The sequence below is a fragment of the Melanerpes formicivorus genome, unplaced genomic scaffold (genome assembly GCF_026170545.1).
Source record: "Melanerpes formicivorus ecotype bairdi unplaced genomic scaffold, bMelFor1.0.p_v2 SCAF_12, whole genome shotgun sequence".
Classification (NCBI taxonomy): domain Eukaryota; kingdom Metazoa; phylum Chordata; class Aves; order Piciformes; family Picidae; genus Melanerpes; species Melanerpes formicivorus.
This window is the reverse complement of record NW_027142364.1, coordinates 9,612,115-9,624,891: the sequence shown is the minus strand read 5'-3', so window position 1 is coordinate 9,624,891 and position 12,777 is coordinate 9,612,115. Positions and strand designations below refer to the sequence as shown.

At 38.6% G+C, this 12,777-nt stretch overlaps 1 protein-coding gene across 4 annotated transcripts in view; it reads left to right on the top strand.

Moving 5' to 3' along the window:
* The window catches only part of RASA2 (RAS p21 protein activator 2), a 43,522-nt gene that overhangs the window by 19,365 nt on the left and 11,380 nt on the right, over positions 1-12,777 (top strand). For 3 of the 4 annotated variants that reach the window (XM_068145240.1, XM_068145238.1, XM_068145239.1), the window contains 8 exons: positions 1,365-1,437; positions 2,733-2,809; positions 5,976-6,074; positions 7,884-8,040; positions 9,077-9,225; positions 10,424-10,538; positions 10,981-11,055; positions 11,803-11,926. In XM_068145240.1, coding sequence (XP_068001341.1) covers positions 1,365-1,437; positions 2,733-2,809; positions 5,976-6,074; positions 7,884-8,040; positions 9,077-9,225; positions 10,424-10,538; positions 10,981-11,055; positions 11,803-11,926 — 869 coding nt within the window. Of the gene's footprint in view, positions 1-1,364; positions 1,438-2,732; positions 2,810-5,975; positions 6,075-6,471; positions 6,931-7,883; positions 8,041-9,076; positions 9,226-10,423; positions 10,539-10,980; positions 11,056-11,802; positions 11,927-12,777 lie in introns of those variants that run through there. The other variant, XM_068145241.1, reaches the window with a different exon arrangement.

Below are 12,777 nucleotides of genomic sequence, written 5' to 3'. Positions count from 1 at the left end.
TTTTTTCTTTTGTTCTTTTTTTTTTTTAAATTTGGTAATCCTGAATCAGTTAAGAAAAATCCCACATCTTGTGCATGGTCCTTGCCTGTTAGCAGCTAGGTTTCGCTTGTTTCTTTTTTGCAACATCACATCTAAGTCCATCTACTTTGTTCAGTACTGAGGAATTGCTGCTGTGAGCATAGTACCAGAATGTCTTCTAGTATATTTGTGTGTTTTTAAAGACTTTGGGAGGATTGTCCCTAAGTAAGGCTGAGTGAATGGAGCATTTTTTTTCTTTCTTGGTATTGCATAGCCAGGTTTTTTTAGGGCTGTGTTTGGGGTTTCTTTCGGTGGGTGGATGTATGGTTTGGTTGGTTGTTGGTTTCTTTTTTTAAGTGAACTAGGGAGGTTTGACCATTATACTTAGGGAGCTTTGCCAAAGAAAGTAAATTGGCATATAGTTCATGTGATACAGGTAGAAGTGGGTGAATGTTGGTTCTGCCAAGTGTTTTCCCTGTTGGTTTGAGTGTGTGTGTATATATATGTAATGCTAATCTGACAAAACTTCGTGGTTAAAATTTTCCAGTCTCGTGTGTGTGACTCATGTGGCCAGCACCTGAAAACAATGAGTTGATGTCTAGAACAGTTTGGTTTTTTTCTTCCTCATCAGTGTTTCCCTCAAATTTTAAAATGATTTCTTTTAGAAAGCATTTTTATGCTACCATAGTCCTTTGCTAACTAAGTAAGACTGTGTTCTTTTTCATAAAATGTGTAAAATCAAGAAAAAAAAAAACCAACAAAACCAACTAGGTGAACCACAAGGGAGTGGGGAGCAATTGTTTTATTTGACCCTGTCCTGTTTCACATCTGGCATTAGCAGTGATTCCTTCCAAGGAAAACATTCTGTGGCCTGTTGCAAGCCTCCTTCTGTGAAGAAGTAGTGGGTATTTCCCCAACAAAAGAGACTGGGAAAACCAGAAATTGGCAGTTGAACAAGGCAAGAAAACTGCTCATAACCTGCAAGCAGTGGTAAAGAAACTGTCTGCAGACTCAAGTCTGATGCTTCAGAAATTCTTGTTGCATTTTACTCAATATGTGTAAATTACACTCATTTGTGAAATAGAAACTAAAGAAATAGAAACTAAGGAAATAGAAACTAAGGGATGGACAGATGTACAATTAACTAGGTACAGCGCTCTAAACTTCAAGCTAGGTTGTGAAAATTAGCTCAGTATTTTCTTCATTGACCAAAGTAATCCCTGTGACAAACACTAAATGACAAAAACTGTTTTAATGTCTTTGCATGGGTCCTTCTTGACAATAGAATGTCTTTATAATTGTGTGTTTAAGTTGTCTATGGTAAAAATTTTACCACATTGGAACAGGAATGACCAAAAGAAGACCAAAGTAAAGAAGAAAACAAGCAATCCGCACTTTAATGAAACATTTTATTTTGAGGTAACTTTTTGTGTGGTATTCTGTCTGTCTATATTATGCAACCCTTCAAATGTTTTTAAGCAAGCTGCATAGCAATACCTAACACAGAAAGCTCTCTTCAAGGAAGTTGAAGAGCTCTTGTCTAAGCCTCTCGAATATAAGTGAATGACATAATTACATTTCTGGGGGCTGCCAGACAGTAACATTTCCCTTCAATTGCTGTGTGAAAAATTACTCCCTCATAAACACATACATGTAGGTACTTCATTATCTTGAATAATTTTATATAGCCTCTGTTGCCATCAGGAGTCTGAGAGATCTTTAACCTATCCTGTGGAATTCAATTTAATTTTTGTTTCCCCAAGAACATTGAGCTAAAAAAACCCAACTTAATTCTTTAATGAAACAAATAGTGGTTACACCTGATAAAGGCTAATTTTATTATTTTGTTTTTTTGGAAATTAACTTTTTTATTGTTTAGGATTTGATTTCAATCCTATGAGTTACCCTACAATAACCAAATGATGATGAGTTTGACATTTCATCTGATTTGTCTCTGTACTAGAAACTACATTTACATGTAAGCATACTATGTTCAGCCGAGAGTTGTAAGTAGTACAACTATCAGATTTGGCTCAAATGTATTATAATTTACTGTCTTTATGTAAGTCCTGGTCCTGCTGTGGGACTTCAGTGAGAAATTGTGCAGTCCTTAAGTACAGAATATGAACATATGGCATGGCTTCCAGCTGACCTGCTCAAAATGCTGAGTGTAATTTCTTAGGAAGATACTAGGATAAAAATGTGATCCAAACCACTCTGATAACTTCATGACCTATAATTTATTTGAGCTAAACTGAGAAAAGTTAAACTGAGGAAAATTGAAGTAAGGGGTTACAATTGTAGTATAATTAGAGCAAGAAGAGTGGACTTCTCACATGTTTTGTTTAAAATCTCAGAATTAATTTCAGTTCTTCCTTGGGGCTCATGCTGAATCCAAAGAAATTCTTGCTATTTCATGTCATACTTCCTTCTTGGTTTTGTTTTGTTTGTTGTGTTGGGTTTTTTTTTTTGTTTGTTTTGTTTTTCCAATAGGTCTATACTATAGTTTGCTTGATACCCACTAGCACTCAGTCTCTAGCATGAGCCCTTCTTGACCCATTTTTTACCTGCTTTCTGTCAGAAGGCAATTTGTTGAATTGAAAGTTTTCCTTTTTAAGAGGAACATTAGCTATTTACCAGTGTTAAAGAGGTGATGTTTTTACACCCATAACACAATGGTAAAAGGTATGCTAATAGGAGGAATTTGCTTGCAGGTTACCAGGTCCAGCAGTTACACCAAAAAGTCCCAGTTTCAGGTAGAAGAAGAAGATATTGAGAAACTAGAAGTCAGGTAAGTTATGTCGATTCAAAGGCAATTTATCATTAATAAATTATAATGTTTTATAATAGAAACAAAAAACTATTTTAGTGTAACCCCAGAGTTACACTAAAAGATCCTTCTAACATGTAAAGTTACTCAATTTCTTTAGTGTCTGTCTTACTGAAAACAAGGGGATTTATTTTTAAGTAATCAGTGGCAAAGTGTATTTAGCAGTCTGAACTTTTTTCCTGTACCTGTGAGGAAGGAGGAGTGAGGACCGCAAATCAATATATATTAGTTTGGGTAGAGTATTGATAATAGAACTTGTATTGAAGGATGTATTTGGAGAATGGTCAACTGAGTCCCTTGGAGGCAGTCCTGAAGGGCAGGAAGGCTGGATGCTGTTCAAGAAGGAAGTCCTAAAGGCTCAGGAACAGACTGTCCCCATGTGCCAAAAGCTGAGTCCGTGCGGAATAAGGGGCCTGGTTGAACAGAGATCTGGTTGCTGCTTAGGGAGAAAAGGAGAGTTTGTGGTCATTGGAAGAAGGGCCAGGCCATTCAGTTGGCCTACAAAGTTGTCAGGAGGCTGTACGGGGAGAATGTTAGAGCCCAACTGGGAATTAATTTGGCTTCAGCTGTTAAAGAGAACAGCACAAATCATTAGCAACAAATGGAGGACTGAGGAAAATGAAGCACTCATAGTCCAAGAGGAGATGGCTAGTGACCTGCTATACCACTTAAACACACAGAAGTCTATGGGGATGCATGGCAAACACCTGAGGGTACTGAGGCACCTGGTGGAAGTGCTCACCAAGCCCCTTTCTGTCATTTACCAGCAGTTCTGACTAACTGAGGAGGTCCCATTTGTATGGAGATTGGCAAATGTGATGCCCATCTACAAGAAGGGCTGGAAGGAGGACCTGGGGAACTACAGACCTGTCAGTCTGACTTGAGTGCCCGGGAAGGTCATGGAGCAGATCATCTTGAGTGCCATTATGCAGCATGTGCAGGGCAACCAGGTGATCTGGTCCTGTCACCAAGGGTTCATGAAGGGCAGGTCCTGCTTGATGAACCTGATCTCTTTCTATGACAAGGTGACCCACTTAGTGGATGAGGGAAAGGTCGTGGATGTTGTTTACCTGGACTTCAGTAAAGCATTTGACACTGTCTCCTACAGCATTATCCTGGAGAAACTGGCTCCTCATGGCTTGGATGTGTGAACACTTCCTTGGGTAAAAAAATAGCTGGATGGTCAAGCCCAAAGAGTGGTGGTGAATGGAGTTAAATCCAGTTGGTGGGCTGTCACAAGTGGTGTTCCCCAGGACTCAGTTTTGGGGCTAGTTCTCTTTAATATTTCTTTATCAGTTACCTGGATAAAGGGGATTGAATGTAGATTCAGTAAGTTTGCATGTGACACCAAATTGGGTGGGATTGTTGATCTGCTTGAGAATAAGAAGGGATCTAGACAACTGAGTCCATGGACCAAGGCAAATGGGATGAAATTCAACAAGGCTCAAGTGCCAGATCCTACAGTGGAGTCACAAGAACCCTGTGATGGCTCCAAGCTTGGTGCAGAGTGGTTGGAAAGCTGTCTGGCAGAAATGGACTGGGAGGTGTTGATCAACAGTGGCTGAACAGGAGCCAGTGTATGCCCAAGTGGCCAAGAAGGCTGACAGCATCCTGGCCTGGATCATGAATAGTTTGGCCAGCAGGAGTAGGGCTGTGCCCCTCTACTTGGCATTGGTGAGGCCACATCTTGAGTACATGGTTCAATTTTGGGCCTCTCACTACAAGAAGGATGCTGAGGTGCTGGAACAGATCCCAAGAAGGGCAACAAAGCTGGTTGGGAGAATAGGTCTGGTGAGGAGCAGCTGAGGGAACTGGAGTTGTTTAGTCTGGAGAAGAGAATGCTGAGAGGAGACCTAATTGCTCTCTACAGCTCCCTGAAAGAGGAGGTCAGAGTGAAGTGGGGGTCAGTCTCTACTCCTGAGTAACAAGTGATAGGCTGAGAGGAAATGGCCTCAGTTTGCACCGGCGAGGTTTAGATTGGACATTAGAAGAAACTTCTTCCCTGAAAGGGTTCTCGACAATGGAACAGCCTGTCCAGGGAGGTGGTTGAATCTCCATCTCTTTGGGTGTTTAAAATAGAGGCAGAGATGTGGTGCTGAGTGACACAGAGAACATAAAAGTACCTCTTAGATGAGGTTCTTACAATTTCACGTTGTTTCTTAGAGGAGTATTTGTGTTGCATCATTTCCTTACAAATGTGAAGAGTACTTCAAAGTACATTCATTCCACTTTCTGCTCATCTATCTTTAGAACAGGTCTGCCCATATTTAGTTGAGTTGAGTTGAGAGACCCTCTGCTTAGTTACTTTTCCTTACTGTGCTCATGCTCATACATGCACCAGATTTGCTGAATGACAGAAAGTCTTCAAGACTACCATATGTTAGCCTTGAAGAAAGAAGTTAGTCATTAGTTATAAGAGCCATTATAGAACTAACCTGGTGTGTGCACATTTTTAACTATCACCTTCCTGAATATATTTTTTAGAATTGTATATTTCATTATAGATGCAAATGTATTTGGAAAAATAGTCCTCCTGCCCCAACAAATCTAGTTGATTTTTTTTTGTTTGTTTGTTTTGTATTTTTTTTGTTTTGTTTTGTTCTTAACTGCTGTCTATCAGAAATGTCAGAGAGGTAAGAAGTAACAGAAAAAAACCGAGGTGCATGTCTGGAGTCTGTGATTCCTTTTGAGGTTGTAAGCATACCAACTGCAGCTTGGAAAAAGAAGTGCATGTGCTGGTGTGGCATTGCAGTGTGCCAAATTCTAGCTCTTGAACAGAGATGGGTAAATACATTGGTTGGAAAGGCCACTTGAGTTATCTGAGAAGAAATGTTCACAGTTTGGGGAACAAGAGACTGCTCAGAAAATTTATATGTTGCAAATATCACTTCTGTCTACTGATGCAAAGTCTGTAAGTCTAACCTCCACTGTTTGTTTCTTTATCTGTTCTTTGTGGGTTTAAATACCACTTGTTTGGTTCTTCTTGATTTAATCAGAGTGGAGTGAGATTTCTAACATTTTTTGCCCGCATGTACGTGGATTAGTGCTGTAAGTCAGTTGTTGTTAACTTGAAGATTTTTCTTTCTGAGAGGAAAAAGAAAAAAAAAAGCAGTGTTCTTATTTTCAGGGTTGACCTGTGGAATAATGGAAATTTGATACAAGACGTCTTTCTAGGAGAAATTAAAGTTCCTGTGAAGGTGTTACGAAATGATTCCTTTCAAGCATGGTAAGAAATAATAGCTCAGGAGTGAATCTGCTCTTACCTTGCAAATCTTGTCTCATCTTGTCTTCCTATTCTAGTCTAGGTAAAATGTCTCTCTAAAGAGTTTCCCTACTTAATAAATTTACCTTGCCAAATGGTACAGTTAGCTCTTTTCTTCCTGCAGTCTGCCCACTCCCACCTAATACTTATGTGTTTCTGGGGAAAGTGCAGAGAGTACGGAAAGAGAAAACCATGTTTCAGTCAGTTTGGTGGTTTGTTGTGATCTGTGTGTGCTTTTCAGCCTAACCAGCAGACCTGGAAGTTCTCAGAATGGCATCACTTGTAATTCAATCCCTAAGGCAGATTTCCACAATGATGAAGAGTTTATTTTGTAACAATTATTAAGTAAGGCTGCTTTTTTACCTTGGGGAGATTTGGAAATGGAAAATGGAGAGCACTGGATATCATCTATCTTGACTTTGGCAAGGCTTTGGATGCTGTCTCCCATAACATCCTCCTAGGTAAACTCAAGAAAAGTGGGTTAGGTGATTGAACTGTGAGGTGGATTGGTAACTAAGAGAGTGGTTGTCAAGCTGTACTGCCATCCAGCAAAATCTGGACAGGCTGGAGAGCTGGGTGAAAGAGAACCTCATGAAGTTCAACAAGGACAAGTGCAGAGTCCTGCATCTGGGGACAAATAACACCAGGCACAAATACAGACAAGGGATCATCTTGATGGAAAGCAACACCGTGGAGAGAGACCTTGGAATCCTACTGGACAGCAAGTTATTCACGGGACAGCAATGTGCCCTTGTGGCCAAGAGGGCAAATGGCATCCTGGTGTGCATCAAGAGTTTTCCTCTCCCTCTACTCTGCCCTGGTAAGATGACACCTGGAATGCTGTGTCCAGTGTTGTGCTCTCCAGTTCAAGAGAGACAGGCCTCTGCTGGAGAGAGTCCACTGGAGAACTCTGAGGTTGACTGGGGATCTTGAACATATCTCCTGAGAAGACTGAGAGAATTGGGTCTTTTTAGACTTGAGAAGGCTGAGAGGCAATCTTATGAATGTCAATTAGCATCTGAGGGATAGGTGTCAAGATAAAGGTGCCAGTCTCTTTTTAGTGGTACATAATGATAGGATGAAGAACAATGGGTACAAGCCAGAACACAGGAGGTTCCACCTCACCATGAGGAGTAGCTTCGTTATGGCAAGCGTGATGGAGCCCTGGAGCAGGCTGCTCAGAGGTTGTGAAGTCTCCTCTGGAGATTTCCAAAATTGTCTTTTGGGGGGGTTGTTGGTTTGTTTGGGGATTTTGTTGTTTGGTTGTTTAGGTTTTTTTTTTAATTGAGAGTAGGAAAAAAAACTATCACTTCCCCCCCTCCCCTTTAATCTTATATGTTTCTCAGGAATCCAGCCTGCTTATACTATGTATTTTTCCTGGTTTCAGACTAGACTGTGTGAATTCTTGACAGTAGCTGTTCCATCTGCAATGTCCAACACCTGAATATAACCTAGATGTAAAATGAGAAGGTCTGACGTAATTTCTAACTATTCCTGCTGTCCCCAGTGAGACAGAAGAAATATATCCTAATTCACTGTTTGGAAAGATAGGTGAAAACAAAGACATGTTTCGCTATGAGCTAAGGGGGCATCAAATTCTGCTCCTTTGTTTTTCCTTTTGCATGTCAAGGGTTTTTTTTATGTGACTTTTATTGCCACTTTTCAGACTCTGTTTATGTCTTCTGAAACAATGTGATAGTTTGCTTTATTGTAGAATTAGTGAAATTGATGAACTGTGAATCTAGTATTTTAGAATTGCCCTGTTGCCTTCAGGTACTTACTGCAACCAAGAGAAAATGGGAACAAGTCTTCTAAAACGGAAGATTTGGGATCACTTAGATTAAATATCTGTTATACTGAAGACTGTGTGCTTCCATCTGAATACTATGCTTCCCTAAGAAACTTGCTGCTAAAATCTTCCGATGTTCAGGTACTTTCATTTAAAAATTCTCTTTAAATGCAGTCCTGTAGGCGACAATGTGAATTATGAAGCTCTGTGATTAGGAGAGAAATGTAGACCGTTAAGGTTTCCTTCAAACCATTCTATGATTCTATCTAGAGAATTTTTTTGTCCCTTTTCATGAGTTACTTGTCACAAGCACCTGAACAGCTTGTAGAGCATTTGCTACTTCAACAAACTACCAACATTCTAGTGTTATTTTAGAAGAACAAGCAGAGGGAATGAAGTAAATGTGCGGTGTGACTGAAAGAGATAAAATACTTTTATTGGTTACTTTTATTAACCTCGTGTTTTCCCACTGACTGCTATTGGCCTCCTGGATTTACTGGTTTTCCAGGAACATTGATCCATTATTGGTACTGAAGAGGCAGATAATCGCCTTGCGCAGAAATTATCTGCTTCAAATTTGATTTCTAATTCCACTTGTTATGTCTTCCCCAGTAGTTTTATCACCATGACTGGGTTTCTCAGGTGGACCTGGTGACAGAGGAAAATGTGATAGATGATTAGCATAACTGTGAGACAGGAATCAAATTAGAGTAATTAGGTTTTTTATTTCTAGATCTTTTAATAGGTCTTTTTTTACTTAACTTGATCAGGTTTTGTGTTAGAATTCCCAACTATGAAATGGCCACAGACACTGTGGAAGTGTGAGAACTGTATTTTCATGTGCTGTAATTGCAGTTCTAAAACTACGTAAGACATTATAGTAATGCCATTGCTTACCCCCTCTTACTTGGATTTGCTACAAAGCCATACTCTAAATCTTATAGGGAAAATGAGAAGGGTAAGTAGATTCTGAATTCTGAATGTCAAGTATGGATTAGATAATACCAATTTTCAATGAAGTGGAATGGAGGCTTTTAATTGCCATGTTGTACAGCAAATATTGAAACCTTTTGTTAATCCATGTCTGTAGTCTTGTTAGATTTGAGCTGTACTTTGCTAAATACATGAAGAACATTTAACTACTTCACTCATGATTTCATATTTTGCTTTCTCACAGCCCATTTCTGCATCTGCTGCCTACATACTGAGTGAAGTTTGTCGAGACAAATATGATGCTGTTCTGCCTCTTGTACGACTCTTGCTACACCACCATAAGCTAGTTCCATTTGTTGCTGCAGTGGCAGAACTAGATCTGAAGGACACCCAGTATGTATTTCATGTTTAGTGATGTCATGCCTTTTTAAAGTATTCTTAGAGTTTCAAAGGGCATCATGATACAACATTAATAAGAAAGCATGTCAAATTTCTTTGACTAAATACATTGATCTTTTAATGCTAGTTTATAAAAACATTCATTAAAGTCACACTAAAGCTAGGAGTCAGAGAGAATAATTGTGTGCTGGTGGTAACATTTTCTTGAAGCTGGTATACAGCTAAATTTAACAAGCTAGATGTCTAGAGTTATGTCCACAAATGCATAGTTTTTATTCTAAAGTGTCATAACTTGAACACATCAAATTGTATTGCTAAATAGACTAGTACTTTAACTATTTTTAACTGCTGGGAATCTTACCCTGTTTCCTTTAGTGTATTGCATAAATAAGTGGTACTCTCTTTCTGAAAGATGCCTTGGAAGTAAGTACACACTCTCCTGCATGCCTTGAAAGTAGCAAGCACAGGAGTTCTTTTAAGCAGCAGCACATGGCCTGTGAACTTGGTTAGGAGAGAATTGAAGCAGACCTGAGTAGTGGCTCCTGAGGTGCCAAGTCGTGTCCTGTGGAGGTGTGGAAGGGATTTTGTCACCCCAGCATCGTTCATTTCAAAGCTGACTTACTCCTGATTTAAATAAGGTGTGACAATTTAACGGTGTGGAAAGAGGTGACTCACACAAAATCACATACTTTTTCCATTATAAGTGGACTGTAACAAAGAAAAATTAAACTGAATCTCTCAGATTAGAAAGATTTACTTTGCAGAGCTGGTGCTCAGTTTTCTTCAATGGCTATAATGAATAAAAAGTGTAACCTTAAATTAAAAGGATTTTTTTTTTCCCCACCAAGACTGGAGGAATGAGGTGCAAGGCATTGTTTTGACATTTTCTCCACTTGTTCTCTCTCATATTCAACACTGGATAACCTGCACTCTCTAAAATCTCTTAGGTTTTTCCTTACGGTTTTATTTATGTTTCTGGGCTTGGCAGTAGCTGTAATAATAATTCTTCTTTTGTCTCTTCCTGTTACTGAGTGCTATTGCAAGCTGGGGTATGGAGGTTATGGAATTCCTGAGTGAAATATATGGAAAAAATATTAAAATTTTTAATTCTTTAACAGAAAGATAAAATATTAATCAGATTTGATAACCAAGCTTTCTCTTTTCTCCCGTTCAAATAAAAATTTTCTTACAGAGAAGCAAACACAGTCTTCAGAGGCAACTCACTAGCAACTCGATGTGTGGATGAAATGATGAAAATAGTGGGGAAGCACTACCTAAAGGTTACTTTGAAGCCTGTTATTGATGAGGTAGGCTGTCCTACTGAACCTTTTTTCAGGACACTTAGACCACTGGTGTATCCTGTCTCTTCAGTAGGAATTCTTGCAGCTCCTTTTGTGGTGGTGATCACTCAGGTGGGGGAATTCCAGAGGAAAGTTAAATGGAGTAGTACTTGGTTAAGTTTAGTGGGTGAAGCTGCTTTTTATAATTTATCTTCTAGATGCTTGAAAACATACAGTCAGTAACAGTTGTTCCAGCCTCTAAAACGCTGCAGAATTTACCCACAAGATGCTTCATGTAATCGATCCATGTAAAATGCAACACAGAAGTCAGTGATTGTTGCATGCTATTGTGCCTGGTTTGAACCTGTTTGAAGTCTTAATCTAGGATGGAATCTGGTTTTCAGTAGGTGCATTTCCACCTTTTCTGTTTGAGAAATTGAATTCCTACAGTTTTGTTTGTTTGTTTCAGATATGTGAGTCTCCTAAACCCTGTGAAATAGATCCCATTAAATTAAAAGAAGGGGATAATGTAGAAATAAATATGGTGAGTTTCCTAATCTGTTTCTCCTAATCTAAACTTCTTCAAAATCTGAGAGAAAAGCATTTTTAAAGGCAGATCTGTGTAATGGAAAACGAGTAACTTAACAGTAGCAGTGTAATCCTCTGAGCAAAGGAAAAGTCCAGTGGCAAATGGGATGGGGAGGAGAAACAAGCAGAGGATTACAGTTTTCCTTACCAATTTGTTGGATGTTGTGATTCCTTATGTTCTCTCTGTACTCAGCATCTAGATGATGAAGTACCAGATTAGGACTGCTGTAAAACTTTTCATTGAAGTTTTATTTGCCACCTGCCTGTTACCATAGGATGATATTTAAGGCTATAGTTACTGTACCATTAACATTCGCTAGGTATGCATGGGAAGTGCTCCTTCTTTGTAGTAGTTGTCATATTAGAAAAGTGGGGTTTGATAGTTGTGTATTGCTCAACGCTGCCTATATACTTTAATGTAAGTGAATATCATTGACCTGTCTTTTAACCCTGGCAATTCCAGATAAATATTATGAGACTTTTAAAATATGGACTAAAGTACATAATTGAATAGTCAAGATGTTAGGAGTTTTGGCGTTTTTTGGTGGTGGGGTTTTGCTGGTTGGTTGGGTTTTGTATGTTGTTTTTTTTGAGGGGGGAGGGGTAATAGAAATGAATTGTAGTGTTATGTTTCTTTTCAGGAAAACAACACAGAAATGCATATGTCTGTGGTCTGAAAAAATACCTTTTTTTATAATTGCAGGAAAATCTACGCTATTATGTAGACAAAGTATTCCGTGAAATTGTGCGGTCAAGTATAAGTTGTCCTACCCTAATGTGTGATGTTTTTTATTCTCTGAGACATCTGGCTGCCAAAAGATTTCCGAGTAAGTGTGCTCTAAAAACTTTTGAAAATAGTTTTCAGAGTAAAATACAACTTCTACAGTTACCTTATAGGAATTACTGAAATTCTTGCCTTGTTCAAAGCTGTGCCCTGAACTGCTTACCATGACAGTCAGACCTTTGTTTTTCTGTCAATACTTAAGTTATAGTAAAATCTTGTGATCAATCAGCAAGAATTTTGATGGGGGGCTTTTTGCCACAAAATGTGGCAGGTGAGAAACACTGCAAAGCAGCAGCAAAGGAGAAATTACCAACAAAAATATGAGGTGATAAAAGTAATACAGAAGTGATGTAGTTGAAAGATACATGAAGTTTGGAAGAGTTGAGCTGTTACCGCTTCTAAAGAGACAAGATGTAAACTTAAATAAAGTAGATGTTTACATCTTAACTAGCTGCAACTGTGTTAGCTGTGACTAGCACATAACTTGTATGAAGTTAGCTTTACTAATAATATCAAGTAGTTGTGAGGATGGTGGGCAATGTAAAATATTTAATGTGCTTGTAATGTGACCAACATTAGAACAATTTTACTCTTTCAGAATGGTTTTATATAGGAATAACGGAGCTCAGAAATATTGTTGCACTTCAATCGCTTAAAAGATTCAATGCCATACAATAAGCTACAAATGAAGAGTATTCTCATAATCTGGAACCTTTATCTGATTCCTGTTTGTTACTGGAACTGGCACTATAAATTCCTCTGGTTAAGACAGTCCTTTCAGAACTTGTGATCCCACTATATTTTCCAGTATAAATTTGTAAATATCCCCAAAATATTAAATTATAAAATCCTCATTTACAGCATCAAAATTAAATAATACCATTGGATTCATGA